The sequence below is a fragment of the Meleagris gallopavo genome, chromosome 24 (assembly GCF_000146605.3).
Source record: "Meleagris gallopavo isolate NT-WF06-2002-E0010 breed Aviagen turkey brand Nicholas breeding stock chromosome 24, Turkey_5.1, whole genome shotgun sequence".
NCBI lineage: Eukaryota > Metazoa > Chordata > Aves > Galliformes > Phasianidae > Meleagris > Meleagris gallopavo.
The window spans coordinates 2775026-2793765 of NC_015034.2; the positions used below are offsets into that span (position 1 = coordinate 2775026).

Sequence of the window (18740 nt, forward strand, 5' to 3'; positions counted from 1 at the left end):
GTGAGGGCATTGAATGTGCCCTCAGTAAGTTTGCAGGTGACACCAAGCTGGGAGGTGGTGTTGATCTGCCTGAGAGTAGGGAGGCCCTTCAGAGGGATCTAGATAAGCTGGATCACTGGGCTGAGGTGAATGGGATGAGGTTCAACAAAGCAAAGTGCTGGGTCCTGCACTTTGGCCACAACAACCCCATGCAGCGCTACAGGAGGCTGGATGACTGCAAAGAGGAAATGGGCCTGGGGGTGTTGGTTGATGCTTGGCTGAACATGAGCCGGCAATGTGCCCAGGTGGCCAAGAGGGCCAACAGCATCCTGGCCTGCATTAGAAATGGTGTGGCCAGCAGGAGCAGGGAGGTCACTGTTCCCTCTGCTCAGCACTGGTGTGGCTGCATCTTGAGTACTGTGTTCAGTTTTGGGCTCCTCACTACAAAAAAGACATTGAGGCCCTGGAATGTGTCCAGAGAATGGCAAGGAAACTGGTGAGGGGTCTGCAGCACAGGCCTTATGAGTAGCGGCTGAGGGAGCTGGGATTGTTCAGTCTGGAGAAGAGGAGGCTCACAGGAGACCTCATTGCACTCTACAGCTTCCTGAAGGGAGGTTGTGCTGAGGAGGGGTTTGGCCTCTTCTCCCAGGCAACAAACAGGACCCGAGGAAATGGCCGCAAGTTGTAGCAGAGGAGGTTGAGGTTGGACATAAGGAAGAACTTTTTCTCTCAGGCACTGGAATGGCTGCACAGGGAGGTGGTGGAGTCGCCGTCCCTGGCAGTGTTCTGGCGTCTGGATGAGGAGCTGCGAGATCTGGTTTAGTGCTTATGATAGCAGTGGTGATGGGAGGGCAGTTGGACTGGATGATCTTGCAGGTCGTTTCCAACCTTGCGATTCTATGACTCCATGAAAAGCTGATTATAATCTCCTTTTAAATATTGGAAGGCTGTGATGAAGTCTCCCTGCAGCCTTCCCACCAGGCCCAGCAGCTGCCTCAACCCGTCTGCAATGGATGCCTAAGTTCTTCCCAACAGACTTCCAGCCTGAACCACTGGATGGTGCAAGAGGAAAAGATGTGCTTAGAGTCCAACTGCAGTCCTCAGAAAGAGATGCTGGAGAAAGACGCTGTGTGTGCTGCTGAGCCAGCCCTGGTCCCATTCCCTGCTCCCCAGAGCTGAGGGAGCCATCAGCCAGCTTTTGCACTGAACTCCAACCACCCCCAAAAATGGCCATAGAATCAACTTCTGGAGATTGGCATCTGTTCATCAGCATAACTGTTGTACCCTGGAAGCCCAGGGCACTTGTGCAAATAGCAATTCAGAGGAACTCTGAGGGGAGGAAAAACCCTATAGGGCTTTTATCTCATTTCCAAATGACTCAGGGTCAGAAGCAAAGAGGTCTGACCCTCTTCTTCTCTGGCTCCAGCAGGGCCAGACTAAACTGGGGGGGGCTGTAAAAGCCAAGTCATGCTTCATGATGCTTTCCTCCTAACTGAGCTTCTAGTGGCCACTGTAAACAAATCAGTATGTCCAGCTTTGCATCCCAAATAAAGGAGGCACAGGGAACTGTGAGGGTTTTTGATGTTCAGACGAATTATTCCTGCCCTTGCAATAGCAATGTGTGGAGCATTTGATTATCCCCTGCCATCAGTGGTGCAGGCGAGGACAGAAATATTCATGTTCTGTACTTAACTGGAAATTAAGAGAATGCATCATCTGGTGACAGGAACTTCTACAAGTGGCTGCTTCCCACTCAGTCAGCTCCGAGACCTCTACATCACTGGGGGGATATTGGGAAACTTGATTTATGACTGGTGGATGTTTGCTGGAGTCACCCAAAATTGATGGAGGTGTGCAGGGATTCTTCCCCTCTTGGAGGAGCGCTGCAGGCTCTTACAAGGTCTGCTCAAGTAGCTGGGAAATGACTCAAAAGGGAAGGCTGCCTGCCTGCCTGCTGAACTGCTGGCACTTCTCCACCTGTCTACCTGCACTATGCCAGGGCTGCAGGAAGCTTCGGGGTGACTGAACTCAGGGGATGTCTCTGAGCTGCAGGCAAGCACTGGAGAAGAGGGGAAAGTTGAGACAAGCGGGAAGGGCAGCACTCCTGTGTGACTGCTGCAGCTGCCGTGATGGATTTAAAACCTCATTGCTTGTGTCCTGCTGAGCTGCTCAGCAAGTTCCAGGGTGAGATGTGCTGTCTGCTCCAGACCCACAACACAGGTAGCGTAGCAACAGGGATCTTCCCCAACTGCAAGGTTAAAAATAGAGCCAGGGAATATTGAGCTTGCAGCCTTCGGGGTTCCTGAGGCTGCTGCTGGCTGCAAGCATCTGACTTAGGCTCAATTCTGGGCACTTACCTGTGACAAAGGGTTTGCCAAAGTCTGGGTTAATGCATGGGTCTGCAGCTTTTCTATGCACACAAGCAGTCACCTTGTGTCTGGGGACTCTGCTGCAGTGTCTGAGGTTGATGTTGCACAAGCAGGGACTCTACTTGTTGCACCCCTCTACAAATGACCCATGAACTAAAGATTATCTGGTAATTTCCATGTCCTGCCACAGACACTGCAGGAGCACTTATTAACTTGCTGCTACTATTTTTATTTAAACAAATGCTGCTCTCCTCTGTAATAAAAAGTGATTTGATACCTGCTCAGCTGCTGCCATTGACCAGGAAGGAAGGCGCTCGGTTTTGGTTTTCATTGCAGATCCTTTTTGGAGACAGACATCCTATGCTCAGCCTCTCACTCGTTTCTCCCTTCCAGAGTACGTTCTGTTTTTAGCTTTGTTTGTTATTGTTGCAGAGCTACTCCTGTCTGGCCTTGCTCATACCTAGGGGCACAAGGAAGAGATTTAGACCTCAGAAGAGGTAAATGGTTTGATTCTTCTAGCTCATTAGGGAGGCCTGCTTTATGTCTGGAAAGGCTGTGGCACAGATTACACTAACACAAGTTGAATTTGTTTTTTGTTTTTTGTTTTCCTTTTGGCCCTCTGTTAGTGGATGCAATTATGAGCAGGGAGGTTAGTGGGCAAGGGGCCGTACGGTGGTGTCAGGGCTGAACTCACATCTCCCTTTGCAGACTCCTGGCTCGTTTGCTATAAACACCAATGATTGGAACTTTTGTTTGATAAAACACCTCTCACGTTTTATCGCCGGTTGGAGTATTTGTACTGTGAAATCCAGGATTTCACAGACTCTGTAGCAGCTGTAAAATGAAATAACTCCTCACATGCAGAGATTTATAAGCCACCCGTAGCAAGGCTGCAGCGCAGGCGATGCTTCCAGCTGAGAAGTCCTCAAGGTTCTGACAGAGCAATCAAGATTGTCGAGTTGGAAGCATTTGAAGGATGCCGTGTGCTGTAAATCCTCTGAGGCCACTGGAGCCAGCAGCAGCCACGTTGGCACAGCACGGTGCTGGTGACTGACTGTGCCCACACATGTGTTGTTCTGGGCGAATTTCCCTTGCAGATGAAGGGAAAGAAATGCAGGCTGTTCTGGGCTCAGCTGCCACAGTTCCCAGGACCTGCAGCAGCAGTTGTTTCTGAGCACAGGAACCCACTGCAGAGATGATAGTGCCCACAGCAGTCCGGCTGGAACTGAGGCGTGCTTATTCAGGCCAATTTATTTTGGGATTTAGGAGTCTTAGCAGTTTCAAAGAATGTTGGCGATGGTGAATAAGGGGTTAGAGCAGTGCTGTGTATGCATGGGGGAGAGCAGGGTGGGACACACAGTCTGAATGTGATAGGGCAAGCTTAGTGATTCCCTCTGTCCAGGGGGGAAAGAGTGAGTCGCTGAGCTCTGAGTCTTTGCGTAGGCTGCCAGGTGGACTGGTGTATTTGGAGGCATGAATGCCTTGGAAAGTGCTTTGAATGCCCTGTGCCTCTGAAGAGCAGGGCAGAAAATCAGATAGTTTGAAGAGCAGGACAGCTCACCTTGCCTCACTTCTTAGCACTCCTCAAAAGGAAGGACTTTCTAGATGGATGTGGGGAGAGCATCTTGGGCCTGAGATGCTCTGTAGAGCCTTATTGCTGTGTACTCCATCTCCTAAGCATGTTGAGCAGCTCTGACATCTCCGAACACGTGCTCTGTGTGCCTCTGCTCCTTTTTATGCTGCTGGTCAAATCCCAGTGTGGATACCACCATCTGTGTGTCAAACATCTGAGGGTTTTGTGGAGAGAGGTGGTAACACAGTAATGTTGGTGCTGCAAGGTAAAGTCTTAACTCCATCTAAGAGGGACTCAGATCTGGTGAGTGTGGCTGGAGAGTTTTTGCTGTGCTCCAATTCAGTCGTGGGTATCAATCTCAGCCTTCTAGATCTATGTGATCTTATCTTGGTGAAAGGCAGCAGGACTGGTGGTGGTGGGGCTGAAATCACATGCAATCTTTGTTCTAAAGGCTGTGAGTACCAGAAGTGTCATGCAAAGAGACCCGCTGCTCTTTGGGGTGAGGACTCCTAAATTCCTCAATTTCAGTGCAGATTTGCAGCCATTTGATGATGCCAGGGAAGCTTTTGTGCCATCAACAGCTTGCCATAATCAACTACACATCCCTCAGTACCAACATTATCTGCTGTTGTCATCATGGCTGCATGCCTCCACAGAAGGAAGAATGGTTCAGAACAACACATCTTTTCTTCTTCCTTTTACTGTTAAAATTTTATCTTGTTACCTCTGTGAAATCTTTTTAATCAACCTGGACAGCACAACCTGCTTTGCAATAAGTAGGAATCATATTTTTGGAAGTGTTTTGCATGCTAATGCTTTTAGGAGTGTGAAATGCTGCTGTTCATAATGACTGTGCCTCCAGGAGAAGTGTGTTGCTTGACACTTCAGTCTTCTGTAGCCAGAATGTTTTGGTTGGAAAGGTTATAGCTGCTTATATGAAAGTGAAAGGGGAAAGCAGGATCAGCATAAGCTGTTCCTGTGGGTGCACTGGTTGTGGCATGAGCCACGAGAAGCTGTTCCCAGTGGGGATCTCTGTCCTGGGAGATGTTCCAGGATGAGGCCTTGAGCAACCTGATGTCACGCACTGAGACCAGCAGTGACACCAGGACATACCAGACCTCTCTGTGACTCTTCTTTGTCCATCAAATTGCTCAAATTAATCACATTTGACTTTTAATTGAACCATCACCATGCTCAAGCATCCTATTTAGCAGTAATTGGTCTCTCCCATTCCCTTCCTTTCCTTAGCTGCTTCTCGTGTTTGGGTCTTGCTGATGCAAAGCCCTCTCGATGTGTTTACTTGGCTGCACCAAGAATATGGGAACTGCTCTTAATCCTTATTTCACACTTGCAATTGGATTGAGTTGATTTTTGAATTGCCACAGCAGGTTCTCAGATCTTTCATTAGCTAATGCTTGATTCATTTAGTTCAGTGCTAAAACATAATTGCTTGTCTAAACAAGCAGGCCACGTTGAAGTGGTGTCTGTAATTCACTGAGTAGCCCCATTTGTGAGAGGGAAACCAAAACCCACCGTGATCTGTGCAGAAATTGAAGTGAGGAGGTCAGGAGGTCAGATGAAAAACAGGAAGAACCCTCTGCCCTTCGTACACTTCACACTTAAGCTGCTTCTCATTCAGCTCTTTGGCATAATGATCTAACACAGCATTTGGTGCTATGGAAACCCCAGTTTAAACACTGGTGTACAGCAGCAAGCAATTGACTATCCCTAATTTTCATTTTCTGAGGATATTTTTGACTCATGCATTAAGCAAACGTTTATGCCAAGCACTGTGGAATCCAGAAACGTTAATCAAGTTGAACTTATGTCTTTGTTGTAGTAAATAATCAGACTGATGGTGTCACTGATGTCTGCACTACCTGCCAGGATGGCTGTCAGCAGCTATAAAAAGACAAGTGTACAGGTGCAAACAAGCTGCTGCTCTGGGCAGCTGCTCTGTTGTGCTCATACTTCATCCTGCTTTCACTGCTGTACCACAGCCTGACTTCTAGTCTCAGCTGCACATCTGGGCTTTGCTCTGATAACGAGACCAGAGGGTTTTGCAGGTACTGCACCAACTGTGCCAGAGGGTGATGGCATCCAACTAGCAGCAGAGCTCTCAGCTGGGGAAGCAGGATATCGATAGAGAAGAGCTCTGCAGTACTTTGCCAGACAGCAAGTACAGGGCACAATCCCTGTATCTGTCTCCTTAAATCCTTCTCAGAACCTCCACCTTGATGCAAACCCGCTGGGGCACTTTTGATTTGGAGGTTTCCATGTCTGATTGCAGGGGGAGGAAATGAGCTAAATTGCCAGGGCATGGGAAATTTGGATTTGCTTGTATGATTTCTGCAGCAGATCACTGTGACAGTGAGCATTTCTTATAGCAAAGAAGTACGTTCCTGTCATGTGCAAGTGCATGTGGGAAGTGATACAACCCCCTATGGGAAGGGCGATGTGTTGATGCTGACCTCACATTTGGATGATCTTTAAGGTCTTTTACAACCTGAGTGATTCTATGATTCTATGAGACGAACTGATCTCACTGAGAAGTGAGATCTGCTTTCACATTCCCACTGCAGAGAGGGTTCTCTGAGAACACAGCAGCACTGTGTGACACTATCCATCCTCTCCCTTTTGCATGATAAAGTAACCTATGGAAATAAAGAAACAGGGCTTAATAGGCATATGGGACAGGGCCTTTGGCAGTGATGCCAATCAAATGTGTCTCGGCAATGCTCCTCTAATTAAGAGCTGCAAATTATAACCTGCTCTTGGTTCACTCCTTCTGCCCTACTCCCACCATGCTGCTGGTCACTGCCTCCCACAGCTGCAGGCTCATTAACCAGTTGCAACATAGCCTAAATAAAAGAAACATTTATTTCTGAAAATCCACTGGGACTTAACAAACCCAATACTTAGAGAAGCCATTTGGAACAGGAGGGCTCTGTGTAGGGAAGCTTTTGCTGTATAGAGATGCTACCACGGGAGGAACTTCACCCAAAGCTCCTATGCACTGCACCACACCAAACACCCAAGCCCTTAATGTACATTGCAGCCCAGCTCGTCCCAGCACATCCCTCAGGCGTATTGTATTGCACTGAAACTGGACGACTTTTGTTTGGGATGGAAAGGTTAAGGGCAGAGACACCAGAGAGTCTTCTCATACCCTCAGCTGCTGTTGGGATTCATTGTCCCTCCTCTGACATGCCCAGCAAGCACATTTCACTGATGGGTGTGACAGAAGCTCCAACAGGGATGGTATTTTGGGCAGATAAGCCATGAGAGAAGGGGCCAAGTTGGATGTTAAGCTTTTCATTAAAACCACCATGTGAATTACTCAACTGGAGACAGGTTTGGGGATGCAGGATGGTGTGATTAGACTAACAGGTTGCTGAAGCCTGAGAGTTGTGTGGTTGGGTTTTGTTTCTGTAATTATTAATAGCAAGCAAAAGCGAGGTGCTCTCGTGCTGCTCTTGTCAGTGTGGTCTTGCATTTCAGAGAATCAGGATAGAGGCAAAGAAACTCTCTTGCTTTGCAATTGAATTTCTAACCAGAAATCTGAAAGCAAACTAGAAAACCAGGCTTAACAAAGTAGGAAAAGTCTCTGTATCACCACTGAGCTGTCTGATAGGAAAGCTGGATGTACTGCAGCAGCTGGCATGATCAGAGGCCCCATCCCCTTCCCAGGCAGGCGAGTCTTTTTCTGGGCTTTTCAGTCTTCAAAAGAAGACTTCACTGTGGCTTTTGCACACCAAGAACATGGTGAACGCAGCATGTCATCAGCATGGACACAGCCCTGCTGCAAACACCCCATCCCACAGGTTGGCCTGGAGCCTAAATGTTACAATAGCCTTATTCGGGTTCCCACCTCCACCTGTGAGACAGCTTGGCACTTGGAGTTGGGAAAGCCCTTGGCTTTGGACATGTTCCCATTTACCCAGAGCATTTTCCTTTTCCTGTGTTGGCCTCCATCTGATGAAAATTTCCCCCAGAGACATTCCTACCCATTTGGACATCCCAGTTTGTAACTGGTGGGAATTTTGCCTGCTTTATCTCAAGAGACAACTTTGTACAAGGGGCACAAGAGGCATTTCAGGCTGCAAGCCTTGATCTGAGGTCTTCATACACTCTCTTGCGGTTATCTCATGTTTCAAGCTGAGCATTGCTTGTGAGAAGAAGGCTGTCGTTTCTCTGCACATCTCATGATCAAAGCGTCCTGAGGGCATCAGACACGGGGGAGAAAAAAAGCAGTCTGGTTATTTTCTGTGTATTTGAATGCTGACTTCTGTAAGCTCATAAGCTAACACAAACTTGTGCGCTCAAGGATGGTGTGTGCGGACCAGATCTCTGCTGGCCTTACTTGCTGGCTCTCCAGTGCACTTTGAAACATCCATTTTTGCCTTCATTTTGGGTTGGCAGCTGGAAGTAAATGAGCATTTGGCTCTGGTTTGTAGCACCTTCTCATGTATTGGCAGCACAGCACCTGTGGCAAAGTTCAACCCACTTTGTGAGTCTGATTTCTGCACCAAAAAGGTGAAAGATTATGCCAGCAGCTCTTGAGCAGGAAGGAGCCGTCAATACAACAGCCCCAGACTGGTGGCTTTGTTCCTAACGAGCTACACTTACCAACTTCTCATTTTATTTCATTTTTCCCCCCTTCCATACATTTACTGACCAAAGGAGCCCCTGCTGAGAGCAGCCCCCGGTGAAAACTGCACCATCAGAACAGGACTAAAACGTAACAAACATCCAAGTTACACATCATAACCTTATTGTTTCATACACAAGCCAGGGAGAGGAAAAGAGAAACGTTTCCCTGAATCCAGAAAGGGTGAGTGAAATCATTTCTACTCTCCTCTGAGTCAAAATTCTGCAAAATTCCTGTCACCCCTCCAACATTTTATGTTGGCAAAGCTTTGTTTTTCCAACGGAAACCTACTGTGCCTCTTTCTGAGCAGCTCCAGCACTTCCAGGTTGTGAAAAACTTGCCCATTCAGTCAGTTCTTCTCCAGAGTTCCACAGACTTCCAAAATCTATGCATGACGTATCGCTTTGGGCTCAGTATGAGATCACAGTGATTGATTTTGGCACAGATGAATGATTAATGGCTACCAAAGCCTGGCTTAATTCTAAAATCCTTTCCACAAGCCCTGATTTGATGAGTTGAACTGTGTTGTGGAGTGGCTTTTTGCAGAATAGTGGGTGCTGGAGATGAGCTGAGACTACAAAACCACCATGTTCAGCTGAAGCACTGAGTGGCCAGTGGTGCCATAAGGGTGTTTGGGCTCCTGAAGTTGAAACCAGCATTTCTGCTTGATTTTGGTATTGAATACCTCTCTGGATACTCAACAGGGAAGGACAGAATGAAATTGAAGTTGGGAGCAGGAAAGATTTGTTCATTTTCCCTTGGAGGCTGGATGCACTGAGAGACACCGCTGCAGAGAGCAGGGAAGTGCCTGCCAGCATTGTACTTCTGGTTTAAGAGAAAAACCCAGCTCTGCTCTATTTCTGCAGCCTATCAGCACTTGGCAGGTTGGAGAGGCAGAGAGCAAGGTGGAGGCCAGAAAAACCTTTGCTTGTGTTTAGATATGAGCCATGATGGAACACATGAAACCAGTCTGAAGCTTTTGCTCTTGGGTTCGCTCAAGCATCACAGGTGAGAAGCAGCACAGCAGGAGATGAAAAAACAGCACAGACAGAAGCCAGTACATTAAAACCAGAGTGATGATGCTGGGTGGATCACGTGCTGGAGCATCCCAGTGAGGGAAAGGTATGGCAGCATTCAGATGGGTGGCTAACAGAGTTTGGGAACTGCTTAGGTGAGTGTGTTGGAGTAGAAGCTGAAGCTTTCGGAGACAGTTTTGGAGTCACTGCGTGAGGAGCCATTGGAGGTCATGTCTACAGAAAGACGTTTGCCCTTTTTGCTCTCTTCCAGCTCCTCCTCGGCTGCACCAACCGCCAAGGACACGGTGGTCTCTATCCGGCTGACTTTGTACATGCTGCTCTGTGTCTGCAGGTACCTGGCTGACTTCATCTCCAGGCCCTCGTACGCAACAGCACTGACAAATGGGCACCACCGGAATGCATGCTTGAAGCCCACGCGGAACCTGAGGGGACAGAAGGATTGCAGAGAGGCAGGGGTGAGGAAAGTGGGGATGGGGAGAGGACCTCACTGGACATGAGAGGACAGAGCTAAACGCTGCTGAACAGTGAAGCAAACATTGCTTTTCATTCAAATGTGAAAATAAAAACAAAAAAACACCACTGATAAATCCCAGTGAAGAGTAGGGAGGGTTGTTTTGAAACATGAATGATTTCAGATCCCATAGCGACTTCAGGGAAGACTTATTGAGGTGAATCTTGTCCCCACAACAAACACAACCCCTGGAAGAGGATAGAACAGAGCCATCCTAGAGCACCTCTCAATCCAAAGTCTCCTCCCTCAGAGTCCTCTGTATTTCTCTCTTCTCCCCGCCCTGCTGTGCTGGGCTCAAACCCACCTGTCATTGAGGCAGCAGTAGATGATGGGGTTGTACATAGTGGAGCTCATGGCCAGCCACATGACAGCCAGGTAGACCTGCTGGATGAACTTCTGCAGGTACCACTCGGGGTTGAAATACTGCAGGGTGAAGTAGATGTGGTAGGGCAGCCAGCACAGTGCAAACGTACACACCACAATGATCATCATCTTCACCACCTGTGAGGAAGAGAGAGCGCAGGGCAGGGAGGACTTCTGTCACAAGTCACCCTCCAGAAGCCACCTCAGAGACCTTTCCAGCAGGGAACACACGCTCGGCATCACGGAGGACGCACGTTTGGAGGACACTTTCTTCTCCTTTAGGAACAACAACCTGTTTCCATCTTTCTACATTCTTTTTGGCTGTGGTTACTTGGGATTGAGTGTGAATGATGGCTGCTACTGTGCCTGAGGTTCCTTACCTTCCGCTTTGCTGAGACCTGCTCGTGGTAGCGGTCGGAGGAGTCACCGGGTATCTCGCTTGCCCAGAGGGTGATGCTGACCACGGTGTAGGCACAGCCTATCACCAGCAGTGGCAAGAAGTAGATCAGGACAGTCATGCAGAAGTGATACCTAGAAAAGATGATGGCTGTTGAGTGCATCCTCTACCTAGTCAGCCTGTTTCTTGCAAACCAAGCTTGGAAGCACAGCTTCACAGGGGCAGAGGGAATGTACCATGATTCCTCTGGTGCTTGGAACCAGGAAGAACTCCCTAATTTCATCCCAATTTCTTCCAAGCCTCCACTGCTGGCTTCTGGCATGCCAGCACCCTCCAGAGATGGGAGAGAGAAGCCAGTGAAAGACTTACTTATGTTACCTGGGCAAAGCAAAGATGTCTTAGCTGATGTAGCTCTATTATCACATCTACTTTGTTTACACCCTAATTTATCCTGAAGGTGAAAACTCATCCTTCTCAGATCTTTCATCTAGCAGTCCTGTGCAAATGTATTAAAACAGAACCAACACAAAACAGAACATATGTAAAGATAGGGTTGGCAAAGGGGGCTGGATTAGTTGATCTCTGGAGGTCCCTTCCAGCCCCTACAACTCTGTGATTCTGTGATAGGAACCTTAAACTAAAGAGAAATGCAGGATTTCCCTGCATGGCAAATGCAAGATCTTAGCTTGCCTGACTCCTGATCCACCATAGGTTTGGCTCTGCTCAGGCAGCAGAAGGCATAATCTCAGTCCCCAATGCCATAAACACAGCTGGGAATGGCTCCATGCACAATGCACAGAAGTTGAGCTGCGGGAAGCTCTTGCTAGCAAAAGGTCAACGTGCAGTTCATAAAAGCAGTGTGGTAGAAATAGCCTTTGCCTCCAGTGTGGCACTGCTCCAAGCTGTGCTCCTTCCCAGTGCTGATCCAACTGGTTAGTCTTCTGCACTTGTGGGGAGGGCAGGATTTTTGCATCCCTTTATAACGCGGATGAAGGCTCTGTAGCCTCGCTCTGTTCTTATACTCTCTCCTCCTACGAGCTCAGATTGAATAATCTCTCCAAAGTGTAAATCATGGGTCAGGCTCGTGCCTGATGCAACTCCTTCTGCTCTGGCAGGGTGAGGTTGGCCCCAGACCCACACTACCATGCCATCTCCTCCTTGTTTTGTACCTGCAATCTCATTTGGCCTCCTCTCCACCCAGGACTAATCGCATTTGAGCTGGATTTTGTAGGACTGTTTTCTATTTTGCTAATTAAAGAGGCGTCTCTGTGGCTCCATGATGAAGATTTCATTGTTGCTGTGCAAAGCAGGGTCTTAAACCAGCTGCAAAGTGTGGAGAGTGATGCAGAAAAGCCCCAGAGCAACCATTAAATAATGCAAGCAAGACACGTCCTTATTTTCAGAGCCACAGAGGCATGGCAAGGAGAGGGATTGCCAACACATCCTGCTTTTTGGTTCATTATTTTTTATATTTTGGATGCTGAAACCCATCTATTTATTACTCTACGAGGATCACAGCATGAGAGCAGGCAGGGAAGCCTGGATTTTGTGATTTAGAATTCTTCAGTGTGGGGATTTAGTAACTTATGAAGAACAGGAGAGCACGTAGGAGGGATGACAGGGACATGGGAGGAGGCAGCTGCTGTCTGGACAGTCACTGTGGGCTGGTATCTCCCTGATAAGCCAATGAGTGGTGCAGTTTTGCCCCTTAATGAATCAAAATGAATGGAAGGGAGCTGAGTCACCAGCTCCTGGTGCAGATGCAGCACCTCCTGCCTTAAATAATTGCACTACAGCCATGCAAGCAGGAATGGTGTTTGACAGGGGCCCAACACCCATCTGCAGTTATTTTGGGGGCAGTAAGACAACATATGCGATCTCTGGCTCTGTGCAAGTGGGTTCCCATGATTTGGACAGCATTTTGTGCTAGGGCTGAGCTGCAAACTATTTTCAGTCCTCAGCAGCTGTTTGAGATTTGTCTACGGAAAAGCTTCAGTTTAGCATCTTCTCTCCTGGCTGCCCTCAACTGTGCTAAATGCCCTGCTCACCAAAGAGCATGGGATGAGCAGGCTTTGGGGTGGCACCAGCTTCCAAATTATCCATGGGTCAGTAGTGGTGTTTTGCTCTTGAGTCAACTCTTGAAAAGGCAATGGCTCTGGTAGATGGCCAAACGGTGAATGATTTGTCAAAGTGAGGCCCTGGGCCTGTGCTGGTCACTTCTTCATGCTGGGGGACCTGGGGGCTCAGCCCTCCTGGGCTGAGTTTCTTCATGCTGGCTGCATTTATTGCAGTTGCACGGAATCATGGAGTTTGGAAAACACTTTGGATGTCAGTGGGGCCATCCTCAGCTCAGCTCTTGCTTTATGGATAGACTCATGTTGGCTTTGAGCACTTTTTCCTGTGTGCACATCCCCTGCTTTGCCTCTAGCACAATTTCACAGCACTTATTCATTGCTCTGTGGGACTGGAGTCGCAAAGGTTGTTTTTTTTCCCCTTTTTCCTTATGACATTTAGCTCACTGCATGACTCACAGACCTCAAAGAGCAAACTGTGGAGGACCATGTGCTGGCAGTCCAGCAGGATTGCCCAGACCTGTTAGAAATGCCAGATGTAATTAGCTGGAACCTTGGTGGGTAGGAAGGAGATGGCTGCTGAGCCCTCCTGTCCAGGCATCCACCTTTCATCCTAAGCTGGTTCTGCAAAGCCTCTTTTCAGAGCTTGTTTTTTGAAGCACTTGAGTGCGTTTGGGCTCAACACATCCCCAGACAGTTTTCTCTGTCATTGTCTGGCCAAGGTACACCTGATACAACACTATTTACTTCTTACAGGAGTAACTCTCACCCTAGGAAGCCTGTAAAGATGTAAGCTGAAAGAAAGGTGCTACAAAAAAACAGAGTCATGCAGCCCCTGGGGGCAATGCAGACTGCATCTCACAGTTGCATCTTAGCAGTTGGATATGAGTTTCCCTCAAGGACGAACACTGTAGAAGGGTTGGGAGCTCACACAGCATGGACCACAAGGAGCACCAAACTCAATTAACCTCAGTGTGCCTCACCATGCTATAGATGCAGATCTTGCTACCATCAGCCACGTAGCACAGCCTTACCCCGGGTGGGCAAAGGATTTCCCCATCCCAAGGAGCCTTGGTCCCTTCTCAGCCTTCCCCACTTCCTTTTATCGATTTTTTTAAAATACTTTTTTACATATATATATATATATATATATTTTTTTTTTATAGGTCAATTTGTCCATTCTGCCGGGGAAGTCTGACTCACGTTTTTCCATACACGTCGGTGCTGTGCTCCGGCCATGCCACCAGGCACACCAGTCGGCCCGGCAGCTCCTCTGTCACCGAGTAGTAGCCCTGTGGGAAGGCCAGCAGGAAGGCCAGGAGCCAGATGACACCAATGACCACTTTGGTGGCGGTGGCTGAGAGCCGGGGCTGCAGCGGGTGGATGATGGCCATGTACCTGCAAGGTGAGCAAGAGGAGAAATCAAAGCTTGGAAGCTTTGGAGGCTATCTCAGATCTCCTGTGTGTGGGTTGTGCTTCTGACACCTGCTTCGTGCATCTTAGCAGCCCTCCATGCCACACAGAGAGCATCCAATTCTTTCACAGAGGGGTCCCCAACCAATGCTCTTGCAGCAAATTCCCCTTGGGACTGGAGTCCCATTTGAGGCACTCATTGACTTCTAGCCAAAAAGCAGCTTTGCTAACACAGCCATAGAATCACAGAATCATTAAGACTGGAAAAGACCTCTGAGATCGTCAAGTCAAAGCCCAATCCATCCCACCATGCTCACTGACCACATCACAGCTCTGGAACACCTCCAGGAATGGTGACCCCACCACTCCCTGGGCAGCTGTGCCAGAGCCCAACCACTTTTTTGGATAAGTATTTCCTAATACCAACCTGACCCTTCCCTGGCGCAGCGTAAGGCCAACACATCTCATCCCATTGCCATTACTGGGAGCAGAGGCTGACCCCCCCTCACCACCACCTTCTTTCAGAGCAGTGTAAAGAGCCATAAGGTCTGCCCTGAGCCTCCTCTTCTCCAGACTGAACCATCCCAGTTCCCTCATAAGGGAATTATTCCCCATAAGACTTGTGTCCCTTCACAGCTTTGCTGCCCTTCTCTGGACGCACTCCATGGCCTCAGTATCTTTCTTGTAGTGAGGGGCTCAGATCTGCATGGTACTCAGATCTGATGCTGTTGTCTGACAGCACCTCCATTGGCAACACTGGATAGTTTTGCACTGGAGCAAAATCATACCTATACAGTAAATGCAGTGCAAAGGCTTCCAAATAGGAGAACCCAAACGAAGCATGCTGGAGCTGCCCCATATCTGCCTGGCTCATGGGATCTTCCATCCTGAACATCAGTCATCATACATGAGGCAGACTCCAGTGACGACGGGGCAGATTGAATTTATCCTTCTGCAAATCTGGTTTTGCAAAGCTGACAGCAGCCAGCAGCGCTGGAAGGATTAAGTGAGCACACTGCAAATGTTTTATTTCCCTCCCCCATGTCAAGCTTTGGAAACACTGTCGTCATACAAAGAGGAGAAACGTTGCATTGCTCTGCATCTTACAGCCTGAGGCATTTGCAGTGTTCTCTGTTTCTCCACTAACCCCCACTCTTTTCAGACGATGGACAGTTTTTGCTTTTTGTTTTCTCCTGGCTGAAAATAGTCCCCGTGTTCCATTACGAGTCCATTTGCTGCGAAAAAGGTGCAGAAATTAATAGAGAAATATGCACCGCCATCAGCTCTTCCCCTGCCCTGGGGTACCAAACCTTATCAGCTTTGCGCAGCTGCAAATTCACCTGATAATTACCCTTCTAAAATCTCTGTGAGATCTTTGGCGCCAGAAACAGAAGCTGGTGAGTAAAAGTGAAGGGAATGGATGCTGGCACTGCTCTGCCATAGCAGCCAGCAACGCACTGAGCTCCAGGCTTCTACATCCCCACTGCTCCACCATGGGAACTGGAGGAGGTTTGGTTGGGGTTATCCTATGGTACTGCTGCTCTGATCTAATTTCTGCCACTGCACTTTGGAGGATTTTCATTATCAGATTCAAGCACTTCGTGGCTGCAGAAACCCTCGCAGGTAATAAAATGTCCAAACAATTGATAAAACAATGAGTTAAGCCCCAACCCCCTTGCCCAGAGACCTTTTCAACCACCACCGATCTGCCTGTGATGCTCTGGTGTCCATGATAAAAAGAAGATAGCAAAATTAATATAATCAAAGAGTCAGAAAAGAAAACAAATATGCCAGCGTTGCAAGGATGGGGGTAGGAGGGCAGGAGGAAGCCAACCAGTGGTGCATTAGGAAACACTGGTCCTACATTCTACTTTTTGGCAGCAATTTCCAAACTGCCAGGAAAAAGGCTCATAAGGGTCCAGGCTGCTTGTCGGAGCTGGTGATACTGGAGATAGATGGAAATGTGCAAACATCCTGAGAATAATTTGATCATTATTTCATATTAAACTACTGCCTAATTAAATAATAATTGTATCAGCAAGCAGAGAGTTGTCTCAAAGTTTTAATAACTGCATCCTTGCTGTTTTTTTCTTTTGCTTGACAAGAACATTTGATGCAAAATTATACTGCAGGGAAGAGAGGAGCAAAGAATATGGTCTCATGGCCTCCTTAGCTCAAGTAATAGCCACTGTCATGCTAGTATTGAGGTGGGAAAACTCCAGTGGGGAAACAATGCAGCTTCTTCTGCCTTCTTCTGCATCCCAAACATCTCTCAGTTCCTTGCTGACTGGTTGAGCTTTCCAGTTTCTTTCCCCTATAGGTTGCTGTGTATTCCTTTCTGGGGGATGCATCTATAATGTTTCAGGGCACCTGCAAGTTGCTGGTGGTCCTGCAGGCAGATGCACGCCTGATTTGGGACACAAAGACATCAATCAGAGCAAAGTGCTGCAGGTCCCAGTCGCTCTGGTGGGAAGCAGATTCTTGAAAGCAGGCTAATGAGTTTATTTGCTCGTATTTCTCCTTGCAAAGTGCCTCTGTGGCCCCGCTCTGCCCATCTCCCTGTGTCATATTAGAGAGATTTATTCTTTTCTCCACTGCCTACGAGGGCAGTTCTCCTGGCCAGACAGGAATGGTGGTTTGCAGGAGTTGGGGAGGGGAAGGCATATCCCCACGTGCAGCAGGTGAAGAACCACCATGGACTCCTGACGTCCCATTTTTCTATGGGGAAAGGGCTCTTGGTTGAAGATTTAAGGGCAGATTTCCTGCATTAATGAAAAGGTTTTGTTCCTGGTGGGCTGTAATTGTTCCGAGGGGGTGAAGCTCATACTGGGCTGCAGGAGATGTTGGGTTGGGAAGAATTAATGATACCTCTTCCTCAAGATGAAATGGCCTGCTCTGCTTGCCTTTGGGATGGGAGCTTCACCTGAAGGTTACATTTTGCAAGCCCTGGGCTGCCCAGTCCCTTCACCCTCATGCTGATGCTCATCCCTTTTTCCTTCCCCCCAGAACTCAGTGGGACTCAAGACTGCTCCATTTGCCAGCAGTTTTATATATCTACTGCACTGAAGGACACAACTTCAGGCCAGATGCTTTCCTTTTGGTGACGTAGGTAATGCCATTTGCTGTTGTTTTAAATATTTTATTGTGTTTCGGACTGGGGGGGGGGGTTGTTACCATGGTGAAACAATAGCAACTGAGTACAGCGTTGTAGCAGGGTAGCTCTGAGTGTAGCAAGATGGCTACACTGCCTCAAATGCACTATTAATTGCATCTGGAAAGCTGGAGTCTGCCTATACAGAATGAACATGACACATTTCTTTTTTTGCCAAATGCAAACAGAAGAGGACCAAAGCCCAGAACTGGCAGTAGGCTGGGGAGGAGGCAGAGGTCCCTCCCAGTGTTCATTGCATTGCTGATAGCGATGGGATGGGAGAGGAGGATCCAAAGCACAGCACAGCCCTCTTGGGGGGCTCTGTGACCTCACCAAATGCTTAAGGAAAGCAGATAGCCCTATGGCACCATTTAGAGCTGGGGAATGAATGGGGGAAACGCAGGGCTGATAAATTTGAGATCTGCTGCACTCAGTGCATGTGCTAATCAGGCTGAGCCATCGAAGCGAAGCGAAGAACAAACTAAGAGCTAAATTAGGAAAGCCATCAAATAAGCAGAATATCTCCCCTCCAGCAGCTTGTGCCAATGCTCTGCTTGTAGCCGAGCACCTCAGAGGCACGTCTAACACGTGAGCTCTTGCACTGCCCAGCCACCCACCAGCCTGTTGCTATTTCATCTTCATCACATATTTATCACAGCAGAAGAGGAAGAAAAAAAGGATGCCAGTTCGCTTTTGACCTGCTGAATTCAGCTTGTCCCCCCAAGCTCCCATCCCTCCCATTTGCTCTTCTTCCAAATCCCATCCCAGCAGGGCACGGTTACACATTGTCAGGCGCGAATCAAAGTTCTGCCCTGCAAGCCCCAGAAGACCATTAAGTCAAGATTAAAAGAACTTGTGCTATATTAGGGCGTAAATGACTAATTAATATGTCTGCGCACTGATGTAATTTGTCCTCTCCAGAGGGTTTCTATCTGCAGTAATTGCCTCTTGGGGAAGGCACGGGGTCATTGAGCTGGTGAATGTATTCCTGGTATTCAGCTGGTTCATCTAAACTGGCAGTTCAAGCTTGCAAGGGTAAATAATTTTCCAAGCCAGCTTTTCTGTTGCATATAGTATGGGGTTGTGGAGATATGAACTGGTCTCAGCTGCAGGCTGGTGGCTTTAGGAGCTGTGGAGGTGAAGGAAGCTTTGCAGGTTTGGTGCTTCTGCAGCTCCTGCTGGCACATGCATGGATTTCGAGACACTTAATGGAGTGTGATTTAA

The 18740-nt window shown here is 48.2% G+C and overlaps 1 protein-coding gene and 1 long non-coding RNA gene across 2 annotated transcripts in view; one reads left to right on the forward strand and one right to left on the reverse strand.

Moving 5' to 3' along the window:
- Nucleotides 1-894: 894 nt before the first annotated feature.
- Nucleotides 895-18740, reverse strand: part of TACR1 (tachykinin receptor 1) — a 20341-nt gene continuing 2495 nt past the window's right edge. Inside the window, exons 2-5 of the mRNA XM_010723157.3 lie at nt 14156-14350; nt 10864-11014; nt 10425-10621; nt 895-10031 (exon numbers count right to left, since the gene is read on the reverse strand). Of these exons, the coding sequence (XP_010721459.1) occupies nt 9740-10031; nt 10425-10621; nt 10864-11014; nt 14156-14350 (835 nt within the window). The 3' untranslated portion in view covers nt 895-9739. The remainder of the gene's footprint in view (nt 10032-10424; nt 10622-10863; nt 11015-14155; nt 14351-18740) is intronic.
- Nucleotides 14270-18740, forward strand: LOC109370916. The gene is made up of 2 exons (XR_004161948.1): nt 14270-14357; nt 17372-18740. It is a non-coding gene; the product is annotated as an uncharacterized LOC109370916 (long non-coding RNA).